At 42.2% G+C, this 16,961-nt stretch overlaps 1 protein-coding gene across 5 annotated transcripts in view; it reads left to right on the forward strand.

Moving 5' to 3' along the window:
- Positions 1-16,961, forward strand: part of MYO16 (myosin XVI) — a 669,347-nt gene that overhangs the window by 235,640 nt on the left and 416,746 nt on the right. For all 5 annotated transcript variants that reach the window (XM_073614485.1, XM_073614486.1, XM_073614487.1 and 2 more), the window contains exons 6-8: positions 9,587-9,711; positions 10,646-10,771; positions 14,377-14,452. In XM_073614485.1, the coding sequence (XP_073470586.1) occupies positions 9,587-9,711; positions 10,646-10,771; positions 14,377-14,452 (327 nt within the window). The remainder of the gene's footprint in view (positions 1-9,586; positions 9,712-10,645; positions 10,772-14,376; positions 14,453-16,961) is intronic.

Below are 16,961 nucleotides of genomic sequence, written 5' to 3' on the forward strand. Positions count from 1 at the left end.
TTAAAAATATCAATAAGTGCAAGCCTGATCACTACAAAAGGGGGAGGGGTGCACAGAGCAGCCATAGTGTCAGTGAATTGAAAGCTTCTGCAGGAAAAGCTAGGGAAAGCTGAAAACTGCATAGGAGGAAACTAGGAATCATATTGTTTTTTTTATTTTTATTGATAGGACCTTTGTTTTGAGGTAAACTGAGTTTGTTTTTTTGTTTTTGCTGTATATTACATAGTTAGGATGAATTTAGGAATTTGGGAGTATAGAGGGATTATAACGGTGCCAGAAAAAAGGAGGAGTGAGTGTTCGGATAAAATTACAAAAATACTTTATTAACATATATTATCTTATGCAGAAAAGCAGGTCATTAAAATGATGGGTGCAGTTCACACATAAATTGATACAGAGCAAATACAATGGAGTAGGCCTGGTGAGGAGGGCCTTCAAAACAGGTGCTCAATTCCTACATGTTTTGCCAAGATATTGGATTCCTCAGGGAATGGCATGAGCCTGTAGCAACAATAAAGATCTCTGAGGGCCAGACACCCAAGGCGAGGCCAGGCGAGGGGCACCCCAAACCAGGGGCCAATTGGGTCACACCGTATCTATGACTGCAGAGGGCATACAAGAGACAATTTAAAATAAGTATAATCCAGGGGGAGCGCCTGAAGAAAGTTGGAGGGTTATACTCGAAAGCAGATTGGAAAATAGAGTTGTTTATCCAGGATGAAGTTACAGGTGGATCAGAGATGCCAAAGGCGGCTCTCCAGGACACGAGAAACACCTGTTACTATTGTGGAATACTCACAGGGAAGTGACTACCCCTGCCGCTGTCTAAACCAATATAATCCTATCCCGTGCCTTCTATATGCGTACAGGATACCTGGTTCCTAATCAGATATACCCTTTATTAAAATAAAGGTTTGTGTTTTATGCCTTTTTTTCATTTTTATTTTATGCCGATAAGGCTCTGTATTTTTAGTTTGGGGTGCTCAAAGCAGAGCATTGCCTTGTTAATGGCCATCTGTTCTTGGAGTTGCCTTGTGTTTGCACAACATCATTTGGAAAGAAAAAAAAGCTAACTGCAGTAACAGTGAGCACCAAAACCACCTCACATTATATCATTCACATTCATTGCACCCCCTGTCCCAATAGATAAAATAAAAGTTAGGCATACACCAGTTAGGCCTACAATCCCTGAATAAAACTGTCCTGCTGCTGGCCAGGTTTTCACTGCTGTATCATCTAAAGTATTTACATTCTTGTAGTAAAGCCCCAACCTGTGATTTCTGTCCCTATCGAATTGAGGCTCAGTCTTACTATTTAAATTATCCTGCTGTTGGCTACATTTTTGCCGATGTTTGATCGCATGGTTCTCAGTGTTAGAGCCTGCGGGGGAGAGATGCAGCATTGGTCCACCTAAGTAAGTATGATTAAAAAAATAAAAATAAACCCCATACTTCTCTTTTAATTCATATAGTAAAATACCTGCCTGTACTTTTTTCTCTAGTAAATTTTTGCCACTTTTTACTGATTTTAAACTTCCAGTTTGTGTATCATCTTCTCTTCAATCATAATGAGAGCTTAATAGAAATTGACTGGTGGCAGGACAGTTTTACATCTGTGGACAGCCACAGCAAACTACTAGTCAATTTTTATCCGCTGGTCCAAGCAGGTGTATTACTGTTTAATAAAAAAAATCATGTGTCACTGCTAAAGCTCTCTTAATGTCACAGGGCAAAATTTTGCTGTCACTACAAAGATTGAAGAGGTGCTGCCTAAAACAAGATTTTTACCTTGCCTCATGGGCAACATAGCCCTTAATTTAAGGGTATAATAATAGTTATAATAATGAGATACTTAAATTGGGCTGGCATGACTTGGCTATGAAGTGGTTAAATGACACAAAAACACATTTACATTTTAAAACAGAAGTTGTGGCTGCATTCCTTGGAGGACCGTTAGAGGCCTTTTTACAGATAATCAAAAACCTAAACCATGACTGCTCAAGAAGCCAAGGTCCTAGAGCCTGCAGACAATGTCTCTGAGGAGGGGCGGTAATTCATCACGTCTGACAGATGCTAAAAGGCATTTGTATGTAGGAGAAATACACAATATGTTGGAAGAGTTTAAGAACTACACTGGTTATAATGTAATAATAATCACAGGAATTTGCTTATATGTTATGTCTGTTATAAAATTACGTTAAACATCATCCATTGTGCAGATGGATTGTGGCTATATGGCATGTAATCTGCTCCCTCCCCTAGCTCCTCAGTGTGTAGACTTCCTCTTAAGGCTGGCCATATACAGTGGGGCAAAAAAGTATTTAGTCAGCCAACAATTGTGCAAGTTCTCCCACTTAAAAAGATGAGAGAGGCCTGTAATTGTCGTCATTGGTATACCTCAACTATGAGAGACAAAATGTGCAAACAAATCCAGACAACCACATTGTCTGATTTTTGAAAGAATTTATTTGCAAATTATGGTGGAAAATAAGTATTTGGTCAATATCAAAAGTTCATCTCAATACGTTGTTATATATCCTTTGTTGGCAATGACAGAGGTCAAACGTTTTCTGTAAGTCTTCACAAGGTTGTCACACACTGTTGCTGGTATGTTGGCCCATTCCTCCATGCAGATCTCCTCTAGAGCAGTGATGTTTTGGGGCTGTCGCTGGGCAACACAGACTTTCAACTCCCTCCAAAGGTTTTCTATGGGGTTGAGATCTGGAGACTAGCTAGGCCATTCCAGGACCTTGAAATGCTTCTTATGAAGCCACTCCTTCGTTGCCCGGGCTGTGTGTTTGGGATCATTTTCAGGCTGAAAGACCCAGCCACGTTTCATCTTCAATGCCCTTGCTGATGAGAGGAGGTTTGCATCAAAATCGCATGATACATGGCCCAGGTATGGTGTTCTTTGGTTGCAACTCAGCATTCTCTCTCCTCCAAACATGTCGGGTTGGGTTTCTACCAAACAGTTCTACTTTGGTTTCATCTGACCATATGACATTCTCCCAATCCTCTTCTGGATCATCCAAATGCTCTCTAGCAAACCTCAGATGGGCCTTGACATGTACTGGCTTAAGCAGGGGGACATGTCTGGCACTGCAGGATCTGAGTCCCTGGCGGCATAGTGTGTTACTGATGGTAGCCTTTGTTACATTGGTCCCAGCTCTCTGCAGGTCATTCACTAGGTCCCCCTGTGTGGTTCTGGGATTTTTGCTCACCGTTCTTGTGATCATTTTGACCCCACGGGGTGAGCTCTTGTGTGGTGCCCCATATCGAGGGAGATTATCAGTGGTCTTGTATGTCTTCCATTTTCTAATTATTGCTCCCACAGTTGATTTCTTCACACCAAGCTGCTTGCCTATTGCAGATTCAGTCTTCCCAGCCTGGTGCAGGTCTACAATTTTGTTTCTGGTGTCCTTTGACAGCTCTTTGGTTTTCACCATAGTGGAGTTTGGAGTGTGACTGTTTGAGGTTGTGGACAGGTGTCTTTTATACTGATAACAAGTTCAAACAGGTGCCATTAATACAGGTAATGAGTGGAGGACAGAGGAGCCTCTTAGGGTCGGTTCACACTGGGACGACTTGGGATCCGACTTGTACGCCCTCAAGTCGCCCCAGAAAGAGATTCACATTTAAGTGAATGGGAGCGTCTTAATAGACACTACTGAAGTCGCTCCGACTTCAGAGCGTACTCCCTGTACTACTTTGATCCGACTTTGATCCGACTTCAGCCTATTGACTATCATTGAAGTCGGATCAAAGTCGGATCGCCGTCTCGCATGATCCGACTTCGGCATGCGACTTGTGCTCAGATGATCTTGAGGGGGAACTCCGCGCCAAATTTTAAATAAAAATCCGGCATGGGTTCCCCCTCCAAGAGCATACCAGGCCCTTGGGTCTGGTATGGACCTTGAGGGGAACCCCCTACGCCGGAAAAGCGGCGTGGGGGGTCCCCCAATCCATACCAGACCCTTATCCGAGCAGGCAGCCCGGCCGGACAGGAATGGGGGTGGGGGACGAGCCAGCGCCCCCCCCATCCTGAACCGTACCAGGCCGCATGCCCTCAACATGGGGGGGTTGGTGCCTTGGGGAAGGGGGGCGCGCTGCTCCCCCCCCACCCCAAAGCACCTTGTCCCCATGTTGATGAGGATAAGGGCCTCTTCCCGACAACCCTGGCCGTTGGTTGTCGGGGTCTGTGGGCTTATCGGAATCCGGGAGCCCCCTTTAATAAGAGGGCCCCCAGACCCCCACCCTATGTGAATGAGTATGGGGTACATCGAACCCCTACCCATTCACCTAGGGAAAGTGTCAATTTAAAAAAAAACACTACACAGATTTTTAAAGTAATTTATTAGACAGCTCCGGGGGTCTTCTTCCGACTTCGGGGTCTCTCCGGTTCTTCTCCGCGCTCTCCGGGTCTTCTGCCGGGCTCCTCCGCTATTTTCTGCTCTTTTGCCGCTCTTTTGCTATAGCGGAGGAGCCCGGTCTGCTGCCTTCTTCTCTTCGGGGGTCTCTCCGGTTCTTCTCCGCGCTCTCCGGATCTTCTGCCGGGCTCCTCCGCTATTTTCTGCTCTTTTGCCGCTCTTTTGCTATAGCGAAGGAGCCCGGTCTTCAATCTTCTGCCTTCTGCCCTCTTCTCCTGATGTTGACACGATGCTCTCTGGGGCTGGAATGCACTCTGAGCGCTCCGCTCTGACTTATATAGGTGGTGACCACGCCCCCTTATGCCATCACAGTCCCTGGGCATGCTGGGACTGTGACGTTTTAGGGGGCGTGGTCATCACCCAATGACCACGCCCCCTTATGCAGTCATAGTCCCAGCATGCCCAGGGACTGTGACGGCATAAGGGGGCGGGGTCACCGCCTATATAAGTCAGAGCGGAGCGCACAGAGAGCATTCTAGCCGGAGAGAGCGTCGTGTCAACATCAGAAGAAGAGGAGAGGGCAGAAGACGGAAGACCGGGCTCCTCCGCTTTAGCAAAAGAGCGGCAGAAGAGAGTGGAGGAGCCCGGAGGAAGATCCGGAGAGCGTGGAGAAGAACCGGAGAGACCCCCGAAGTCGGAAGAAGACCCCCGGAGCTGTCTAATAAAATACTTTAAAAATCTATGTAGTGTTTTTTTTTAAATTGACACTTTTTCCCTAGGTGAATGGGTAGGGGTACGATGTACCCCATACTCATTCACATAGGGTGGGGGGCCGGGATCTGGGGGCCCCCTTATTAAAGGGGGCTCCCAGATTCTGATAAGCCCTCCGCCCGCAGACCCCGACAACCAATGGCCAGGGTTGTCGGGAAGAGGCCCTTGTCCTCATCAACATGGGGACAAGGTGCTTTGGGGGGGGCCCGCAACGCGCCCCCTCCCCCAAGGCACAAACCCTTCATGTTGAGGGCATGCGGCCTGGTACGGTTCAGGAGGGGGGGGGGCGCTCGCTCGTCCCCACTCCCATTCCTGTCCGGCCGGGCTGCGTGCTCGGATAAGGGTCTGGTATGGATTGGGGGGGACCCCCCACGCCGTTTTTTCGGCGTAGGGGGTTCCCCTCAAGGTCCATACCAGACCCAAGGGCCTGGTATGCTCCTGGAGGGGGAACCCATGCCGGTTTTTTATTTAAAATTTGGCGCAGAGTTCCCCCTAAAGATTCATACCAAACACAGTGGCGGGGATCCAAGTCGGATCCCCGTTCATTGAAAGTCGGACACATGTCTCTGTGAGAGCCAGAAATCTTGCTTGTTTGTAGGTGACCAAATACTTATTTTCCACCATAATTTGCAAATAAATTCATTCAAAAATCAGACAATGTGATTGTCTGGATTTGTTTCCACATTTTGTCTCTCATAGTTGAGGTATACCCATGATGACAATTACAGGCCTCTCTCATCTTTTTAAGTGTGAGAACTTGCACAATTGGTGGCTGACTAAATACTTTTTTGCCAGACTGTACATTATTGCAGATGTCTCACCAAGAATGACAGGTGGTGAGATATCTGCTCATCTCTGAATGAATCATGTACTGTTGCAGTTGCAGCAATCTTTTTCCCAGTTGGGTCAGATAAAGGCTTTGTTGACTTCTCTCCATAGGAAAGGGAATAATTCCTGTTTCAGAGCATTAACTATAATAAATATTCAAATCTGTCAATACACTCTCCTTTTTCAAAGACATGTAAGGTCATTGTATGTCAACTTTCTAATCATTTTCTTCAGAGGATAAAGAATATTGGAAGCATTAATCAACAAGTGTATAGTAGGTCAGTTACACAACAGTAGTAAGGGAATAGCTGCTGGATGTACTGTAAGGGTAAACGTGTTACACATTTACTTAAGACAATTGAATATTGCAGTACAGGGCAGAAATTTTGTGACAACCATTCCATGTGTGGCATTCAAATGAAATGTGCAAGACCTTTACTACATGTACATAACTCCCAACTTTTAAACTTCCGAATGATGGACACTTACGGGAGGAAGCGACTGGCAGTGCACTATATCTTGGCAAAAGTTGGTGTGCCGAACTCTTAACAGTGCGAGGGGCTTAATGGGTACAGAGTTTAGGAGAGTGCTAGATACAGAGTGTGGGGTTCTGGAGTGCGTTATGTACAGGAAGATTGGTTCTGGAGTGTGCTATGTACCATGTGCAGGGCTCTGGGGTATGTTATGTACAGGGTGCAGGGTTTTGTAGTGCAATATGTACAGAGTGCAGGAGAGTGCTAGGCACAGAGTGTAGGGTTCCGGAGTGAGTTACATACAGAGTGCAGGATTCTGGAGTGCGTTGTGTACAGAGTGCAGGGTTCTGGCTTGCATTATGTATAGAGTGCAGGGTTCTGGAGTGCGTTACTGTAACGACACCCCGAGTATGAAAGGGGTTAAAGTCGTTTAGGACATTCCATTCCCGAACACAAAGGCAGCTACGGAACACTCCAACCAGCCGAACAAGAAACCCATATGAATAATTCTTCCCCCAAGTACGAGATGAGGCTCTGTGTTGAGGGTCAAACAGAAATGAACTCTATTTTGAGATCTCACACAAATGTATACAGCAGGGTGAAAATACAACCTCTCACCAGAAACCTAATTAACATGAGCTAATTATCTAATCCTTTAGACAGCCTAGGTGACTCAGAGACATGACCTTTAGGACAGACTTCACGTCTCCTAGCTCACAGACTATACAATACACATTATCATACAACAAAGAAAGCTGCGCTGTATGATTATGGTGATCAAAAAATATTGTAACATATAAGTGATATAGCTAACTAATACATAAATTGTACGGAAACCACAAATGAAATGTGTAATAATATAAATAAAAAATTCGAAGAAAAATTATTTTGGCAACAGTTCTCCAAAAAAGATTTACTCCACTCAGACGGGCTGTTTAAAAAGAAGTTCCACTGAATAAGCAGTTCTTAATTGTATTCCAGGTGATGATAGCAGGTGACAATTCCTCAATCCTCTATTCAATAGTGACATACGGCTACAGCACCAAAGAGGATGTGATGAAGTGCGATAGGAAAGTTCCTCCACCAATAATACTACTGCCGTTTACCAGCTTCTCAGATCTCTTGTTTAAGGAGATCGTAAATGCCTGTGGCTTTTATCCCCAGCCCTGGATCTTTGTGCTTGGATAGCTAGATGTTCCCGGACTCTCTAATCAGGGTATCCTCTGTACGAAATAATGTTCAATCATTCCCCATGAAAGAACATAAAGGCTTCCATAGTGTAAATTTGTTTAAAAACATTTATTAAAAATAAACAGTATTGCACTTACATTTTTGCTGTGGATATATAGTGTTTTCAAAGTGTAAAAACGAGTCGGCCGGCTTTCAATAGCTGCTAGTTGCTTCCGGGAATAGCACGGTATGTGGTGACGTCAGCACGCCGCTCCTCCCGACATTATCATACATCTGAACACAGAACTCCTTCATACAATTGCAGGGTTAATTAGCCCAGACTACAATGACTGAAAGAGAAGCTACACTAGACTCATTTACATTATAGAAGACAACAGACAGGTGCCTGGAGTTGATGACATTAGCATCTAACAGTATGTGTTCCAATAGTATGAATCAGTCACTATTTGTAATATGGCATATCCAGGGTCCCCAGAGTCTGTGTGTCTTGAGGAACATGGACCTGAATCTAAAGTAACGCTACCTCAAGGATCCCCAGGCATATAGCTCACAAAGAGCACCGTTCCCCCAAATGCCAGGGCCCATAATCGGTAGGCAAGAGGCTAGCATTCAGTCCCCTCCAAAAGCCTCTGTCCTGGTTAGGTCTGTCACAGTTACATACAAAGTGCAGGGTTCTGGAGTGTGTTATGTACAGAGTGCAGGGTTCTGGAGTGTGTTGCGTACAGAAATGTGGGTTCTGGAGTAAGTTATGCAAAGAATGCAGGGTTCAAGAGAGTGCTAGGTACAGAGTCCATTCATCTATTCACATCTCACTATTGCACCTCTCCTCAGCCATAACCTCTATACACACATATACAAAACACACATACAAAACACACACATACAAAACCACACACATAAAAAACACACACATACAAAACTCCTCCCCTCGATCATTCTGCAGTCAGCCAGACCAGCACTTGTCTCAGCTCTCAGTGCAGAGCATGCTATAGTGGGGGAAAGATGTTACTTTTAACGTTTTAACCTCAGAAGCCGTGCTGTGAGTGAATGCATGGCCTGTTTTCCTATACTGCTGATTGCTTGACAAATGAGTAGCAGTCCTGCCCATACCCAACATCACGGCTTGAATCTGACAGCTGCAGCTGCACAGAGCACACCCAGCGGGTTTTCTGGCCAATCCCTGGCTGTGCTTGATGTTAAGACTTGCGCTGAAAGTTACAATATAATCAACTCATGCAGTGATGCGGGACAAAGACCTTGTACAGTGGGACAGAAGTATAAAGGCGGGAAAGTCCCACCCAATCTGGGACTATTGGGAGGTATACATGTATACAGGGGTTGATTCAAAGGGACTTCTCAACAAAATAAAGAATGTAGACATGGATAAATGGGTGAGTTTGCACTGATTATTAAAATGAATTAAATAGCATTTTCAGTTTGTGGTGCTCATATACAGTTAAGTTCTGCTTTAACATCTTACTGCAGTCAGAAAACTATCTGGTCTCCAAAGTACATCTCACCCTCCCAACAGATTATATACTTTGAGCATTTTTATTAGAATTGAAACCCAACTATTATCACTCTTACCTTAGTGAAACAATAGGTTATCAGCCCCCCTAAAAATACAATCTGGTCAACAGGTTTCCCACCAAAACCAAGTTACTGGATATAACTGACAAGATCTGTGGGATCCAATAGATAGCCCCAGTTGTTTATATTGGCATTATTAGGCAACAATAATCCAGTGATATTGGTGACCTAATTATAACTGCATTAATGTATTATGTTGGATAAATGTAGATATGAGAAAACTTCTGTTGGCTAGGTTGTTTCATAAAGGCTGACTTTCCTTTATCATGTATGCCTCCAATCAGTTTCATTAAAACCTGGGCTATAGATTTGATTGGATTTATTTCCCAATTCTCTTGGAATCATATGTACTTGTTTTCTTCTGTAGGTGTTGATCTGACCTCATTGCGACAGATAAGGACCCAGAGAGCAGCAGTGATGTTATCTGATGTGAAGCAGCTGCTGGCTGCTGGGGGAAGCGTTAATGAGAAAAATGAAGATGGCGTGACTCTTGTAAGATTTTCTATAAATTCAGCATACATGAAGATTTCCTTCTGAAGCTTTATATTCATCAAGCAGCTTTTTTGTTAGACATTGTCACATATCAAGAAGCAATTTGTGTAATAATTTAACTCCCACACAGTATTAAGGCTTAAAATAAATTGTCAGTAAGAGGGGAGTCCTGCATGGGGTTAGCTAAGCTGTAACTGGTGTCATGCTTGGTTCATCCACTACTCATTCTGTGCCGATTGTTTCTACCTACAGTGCTGCTTTTCAATGGAGAGCTGGGACAGCTGTTATTGGGATTTTAACTAACTACCATGCAATGAATAAGCATCTGTTCTTTTCCTGTACATGCAGACTGTGGATAAAATAAAAAGCTCTATTTATAACAATGGGATAAGAATGCCTGTCACATTTGCTATCTGTTAAATTGCTCTGTTAAATTACTAGAGTCTGCATTTCACAGTAATGTCATCTTAGTCAACAGTAGTGTCCATATATTGAATTCAGCTGCTAGTTTATAAGTGCTTATACAAATTCAATTGAAGTAATTGGTTTAATGTACCAGTTACACTGAAGTATTAAGACCACGCATATAGGTGTGTATTACATTGGATAATGGGGATTTCCAGCCCATAAAAAATATAGTATAGGAGCTACAATTACCATCAATTGCAGCGCCATCTGCTGATGACATGTTGTATTCCAATGCAGGAACAGGAGAGCTATGTTATTACTACTTTATCTGAAAAATCACACTTACAGGAGTTGGTATTGATATATGGACAAGACTTTTATATACAAAGCAGTCGCATGAAGTAGACACATATCTGTTTTACTATGTAACCAGCTTTTGTAGAGGATTTTTTTTTTGATCTGTATATTTTTAATTTGTATAATTATACAAAACTGTTTTTTATAACTACCACACATGTTTCAACAGCTTCACATAGCCTGTGCTGGTGGCTATAAAGATGTTGCTTGCCAGCTATTAGAGCACAATGCTGATCCAGATGCTCAGGATAACCAGTACTGGACTCCTCTTCATTTGGCTGCAAAATATGGACAGGTAATGTGTTGAAATCACCCCAAAGATCTTGCTTTTGGCTGTGATATTTCATGTAATTAATAACAAAGTCCTAATTGGTCAATTATTAAAAAAAAAAAACAGTTGCCAGCTGGTATTCAGTAATATGATTAAAAGTGTCTTGATTTTGTACAAAGTCCATAATACATACAGAGAAGCTCATCTAAGACATTTAGAGATCTTAGGCCTGATTCACACCTCATTCACACCTTTTTGCATTTTGCAGATTTGCACTACAGAACGTGTTCCATAGGAAACCATGTTAAATGGACTGTAGTGCAAATATGCAAAATGCAAAAAGCACTAAAAATTCATAGGAGTGAATCAGGCCTTAGGTAACTGCTCAGTGTGTTGTTCAGCTTGTTCAACTAAGGTTTGGTTAAAAAACCTGGAAGCTGATTGGTTTCTATGCAGAGCTGCACCAGATTTTGCCCTCTTCAGTTTAACAGCAGAATATGAGTTGGTATAACATATCAGATGCCAATTTGGATAAAATGAGCCTCTGTATTTTGCACATTAGTTTTTAATTTACACTACTAAATTTTACAGATTGTAACACATTTTATTACTCCAAAGACATGCCGGTAGGTTAATTGGCTCCTCTCTAAATTGGCCCTAAAATATATATGACTGTGAGTTGGGGACCTTAGATTGTAAGCTACTTGAGGGTGGGGACTGATATGAATGTACAATGCTGCATAAATTGATAGTGCTATATAAGTACCTTTAATAAATAAATACAATAATAAATAATGTAGAGTCAGACTTTCAATAACCACAGTTTAAATGTGTTGTGTTCGAAATAAGTGTTTCTAACTTTAATACGATCATGTATGTATTGCATGTATTGGATTGTGTAGTGTGTTTTCAGAGAGTGATGGTAGAAGTAATTTGGTTGATCTTTACATTGTGCCAGCACTGCAGACTAGCCATAGACAAAAATGACTACAGTATCTCACAAAAGTGAGTACACCCCTCACATTTTTGTAAATATTTTATTATATCTTTTCATGTGACAACACTGAAGAAATTACGCTTTGCTACAATGTAAAGTAGTGAGTGTACAGCTTGTATAACAGTGTAAATTTGCTGTCCCCTCAAAATAACTCAACACACAGCCATTAATGTCTAAACCACTGGCAACAAAAGTGAGTACATCCCTAAGTGAAAATGTCCAAATTGGGCCCAATTAGCCATTTTCCCTCCCCGGTGTCATGTGGCTCATTAGTGTTACAAGGTCTCAGGTGTGAATGGGGAGCAGGTGTGTTAAATTTGGTGTTATCGCTCTCACTCTCTCATACTGGTCACTGGAAGTTCAACATGGCAACTCATAGCAAATAAACTCTCTAAATGATCTGAAAAAAAAGAATTGTTGCTCTACATAAAGATGGCATAAGCTATAAGAAGATTGCCATGACCCTGAAACTGAGCTGTAGCACGGTGGCCAAGACCATTCATCGGTTTAACAGGACAGGTTCCCAGTGATGGGAGTAAGTCACACATGTGCAAGTCACAAGCAAGTCTCAAGTCTTAACCTTCAAGTCACAAGCAAGTCCCAAGTTACTGTGGCGAAAAGCAAGCAAGTCAAGTCGAGTCCCTGCTAGAAGTCAAGCAAGTCAAGTCAAGTCATTTATTTTGGTCAAGTTACAAATTAAGTCAAAATACTGATCTACCCTGAAGCCGGGACTCGGGGGGAGCTTTCTTTTGTGGGGGGGGGGGGGGGCGGCTTTTGCCTAGGCCAAGACACAGCACTGGTGGTGCCAAGTCATTGCAAGTCAAATAACCCAAGTCAAAGTCAAGTCGCAAGTCATTAGTGACAAGTCAAAGTCAAGTCGAGTCATTTATTTAATTTTGTCAAGCAAGTCGCAAGTCCTCAAACAGGTGACTCGAGTCTGACTCGAGTCAAGTCATGTGACTCGAGTCCCCCACCTTTGCAGGTTCCATTCAGAACAGTCCCCGCCATGGTCGACCAAAGAGGTTAAGTGCACGTGCTCAGCATCATATCCAGAGTTGTCTTTGGGAAATAGATGTATGAGTGCTGCCAGCATTGCTACATAGGTTGAAGGGGTGGGGAGTCAGCCTGTCAATGCTCATGCCATACGCGCACACTGCATCAAACTGGTCAGAATGGTTGTCATCCCAGAAGGAAGCCTCTTCTAAAGATGATACACAAGAAAACCCGCAAACAATTTTGCTGAAGACAAGCAGACTAAGGACATGGAACCATGTCCTGGGGTCTGATGAGACCAAGATAAACTTATTTGGTTCAGATGGTGTCAAACGTCTGTGTTGGCAACCAGGTAAGGAGTACAAAAACAAGTGTGTTTTGCCTCCAGTCAAGCATGATGGTTGGAGTGTCATAGTCTGGGGCTGCATGAGTGCTGCCGGCACTGGGGAGCTACAGTTTATTGAGGGAACCATGAATGCCACATTTACTGACATCCTCTGGCCACACAAAATATTGACACTTTGGGACCAATTTGGACATTTTCACTTAGGGGTGTACCCACTTTTGTTGCCAGCAGTTTAGACATTAATGGCTGTGTGTTGAGTTATTTTGAGGGGAGAGCAAATTTACACTGTTATACAAGCTGTACACTGACTACTTTACATTGTAGCAAAGTGTTGTTTCTTCAGTGTTGTCACTGGAAAAGATATAATAAAATATTTACAAAAATGTGAGGGGTGTACTCACTTTTGTGAGATACCGTAGGCAACATCCAGTTATAAACATAACGTCATCATTACCCTAAATGGCTGATATCAGTTGGATCAGGGAATCAAGTCTGTGGAATGCTCCTAACGTGTGCTGACAGCCCAGGCCAACCAGTTAAAAGAAGAATCAATCACCAAGAATGGATTTCCTAGCTGAGATAAGATTATTACTGGAGCTATCTACACAGGGACTGGACTGCTGCATTAATGCATACTGTATTAATACCAAAATTGTTGTCAAGAATGATCATGTAGTCCTGTGTTATTTAGTGTATTACCAGACAGAACTTTTTTCAATAGTTTTAGAGTGGAGAAGGATTAGAACCTCTTTCTGTTTTTTTTTGCTATCTGGGGCTCCATTAGAGAGCTTTCCTACTGTCCGCGTGACAATAGATTCACCAGACAGGAAGTAGGAGAAAATCTGAAACAGCACAGACAGAAATAAAAATGCTTTTTAATACGGTATGCAAATGCATTTTAATAGCATAGAACCCAGCTTTTTATTCCTGTGTCCCCAGTGCAGACTTTCCATTACTTCCTTCCTGATAAAACCATTGTCACTGTAACAGCAAATAAAGGAAAATGCTAACATACGGGAATGCAAATAATGATATTAGATACTAGGTAGACAAACACACAGCTTTAAAAGTGTGCAAAGTGTGTCTTAAATACATATTACCTTGTTTTATGCCATGCATGTTGATAAAACACAACATAGCTTGAGACCAAGTGTCAAGACAAATGGAGAGTGGTATGCTGGTCATCTCTTCTATAACTTGTAATTTATTGCTGCTATATTTATTCTGCCGGTGTTTTTGTAGCCCAACAATGTAATATTCAAACATAAAACGTGAACATTTATATTTTAACAGACAAGCCTAGTAAAAATTATTTTGGTGCATCAAGCAAATCCAAATATTATCAACTGCAATGGGGATAAACCTTCAGGTATGTCAGTCGTTTTTGATCTGTAAGTCAATGTATTCATTGGAATTTGTTTTTTAATAACTTGTACTGTGAGAAGCAACTGTAATGCTCACATTTCATTTCCCAAGCTTTCTTGTGCTTTCCATGGTTTCTGTTTGTGATTATCACCCTATTTTTATCGTGTTAATTCATTCTCTCTGACGAAGCTCCAAAACCCCCAGATATCACATCTTTTTTCTCTCTCACTTTAATACAGCTCAGCAGGATTAATATGTCTGCTGATGCCTCAGAATATTCTGACACAAACAAACATTAATTTACTATAGAGTTACTAACTACACATTCATTTCACACACATTGGGTATAGAAAAGAATCACCCCCCCTTAAAAATTATCACATTTTGTTGTTTTGCAGCATAAAGACAGACACAGTTTTTGTTTTACCCAGCTGTAAGATATAACACCAACATGTCAGAAAAAAATAAAAAAAATTCAAAAACAGAATCACTGAGTTGAAAAAAGGATCACGCCCACATGTCAGTATTTTGCTGAACCACCTTTTGCTTTAATTACACCCTTTAGTCTGCTGGGATATGTCTCTACTAACTTTGCACATCTAGACTTTGCAATATTTGCCCACTCTTCTTTGCAGAACTGCTCAAGTTCAGTCAAATTTCATGGCGACCGTTTGTGGACTGCAGTCTTCAAGTCATTCCACAGATTTTCAATGGGTTTTAAAGTGGTTATAAACCTCTGATTGGGACTTTTACCTATAGGGTATTCTCCCGAGTCCTGCTTCTGTGTCCATTCACACAGAATACAGGACTTGGCCCCGCCCCCGGCGCCTGTGTCAGTGGATTTGATTGACTGCAGCGGGAGCCAATGGCTGCGGTGCTATCAATCTATCCAATCAAGAGCCAACTGGCCAACTGGCAGAGAGGTAGAGCACGTCTCTGCTGTGGGAGTGAACGGGCTCAGGTGAGTAAAACGGGGGGGGGGGGGCTGGGTTGCAGCTTACCAGTCTTTGTGGTGTGGTGGCTATATTTGTTTTCCTTTTTTAGGCTTTTCTCCTTTATTTTTGTCTGATGGTCTGGCCAGTAACACATTTTCTGTCTTATGGTATCTCCACTCTGGATAAAGTAGACACCTTAGGACAGCGGCATTGTCAATCTGGAATAGGGTAGTGTTAGATGCACTAGCAGCTTTAGATGAACTTGACTAAAAAAAAATAATTAGAATTCCAGTTCCCATTTTTTTATGCAGTTACATCAACAGTTTTTTTTGCTTTTGGGACAAGGGTTTTACATAAATGAATAAAATCCCCCAAGTACGAGACGAGGCTCTGTCTTGTGGTTCAAACAGGACTGAATCTTTATTTTGAGATCTCACACAAATATATACAGCAGGATGAAAATACAACCTGTAAGCAGACACCTAATTAACATGAGCTAATTATCTAATCCTTTAGACAGCCTAGGTGACTCAGAGACATGACCCCTAGGACAGACTTCATGTCTCCTAGCTCACCAACTATACAATACACATTATCATACATCTCAACACAATTGCAGGGTTAATTAGCACACTTGATGAAAAGACTCTTTAAAAGCTGTGACAAGTCATACTAGACTAATTTACATTATAGCAGACACGGACAGAGACAGGTGGCAGGAATTGACATCAGCATCTCCTAACAGTATTTGCCCCAGCATTCTGAATCAGCCACTATTTCTAATATGGCAGATACAAGGTACATTATTTTCTTGGTCACCCTGCACCCAAAAGTGACTCCTGTCACAGAATGTATCCACCACATTTAAGAATCGGTAAGCTGCAATATAATACATTTTTTTTTGGGGGGGGGGTTTATTACCACTTTAGGATTTGGATTACTACATATGCATACTAGTGCCTAATTTTCTTTGAATATTTTATTTTTTAAATGATTTCATTTTTGAGAAATCTGTTTTAAATCTGCATTTTTTAGGAGAACCAATTCAAAGTAGCCATTTAAAAGAATCTGGATAGCCACTCTTAAATTATTATAACACAACCTTGTCTCTCAGGGATAGGTGCACTCTTTTTCATATGTATTCTTTTGCATGTCAGAGCTGAAATGTTATCTCCAGTTGCAAGGCGCCTATAGAGGCTAATCCAAATCCTCCCTGAGTTTAAGGGCTTGTAGCCCTTGCCATCTTGCTAAAGAAAGTTCAGCGGTGGATTGCATTTCAGAAATGTATGACAGTTGGTGAAGACTAAAGAGAAGATATCTCGCCTCCCCATCACCTAATTTAACCCTGTAAATGCTTCACCACTGCAATGCAACTGTGTGCATTGCACTCGATTGAGGAGCGGTTGAGGTGCAGCCCCACAGACTAGCATATATTGTCTTTGAGAACCGTATTGCCTGTAGACTGCAATACTGTTTAATTTCTGCTGTATCTCCTGGTTTTACTGCCCCCTTACTACACATGTGAAGGAAACCTAATGCCCTGTACACACGAGCGGATTTTCCGTCGGAAAAACCATC

The sequence above is a fragment of the Aquarana catesbeiana genome, linkage group LG02 (assembly GCF_042186555.1).
Source record: "Aquarana catesbeiana isolate 2022-GZ linkage group LG02, ASM4218655v1, whole genome shotgun sequence".
Classification (NCBI taxonomy): domain Eukaryota; kingdom Metazoa; phylum Chordata; class Amphibia; order Anura; family Ranidae; genus Aquarana; species Aquarana catesbeiana.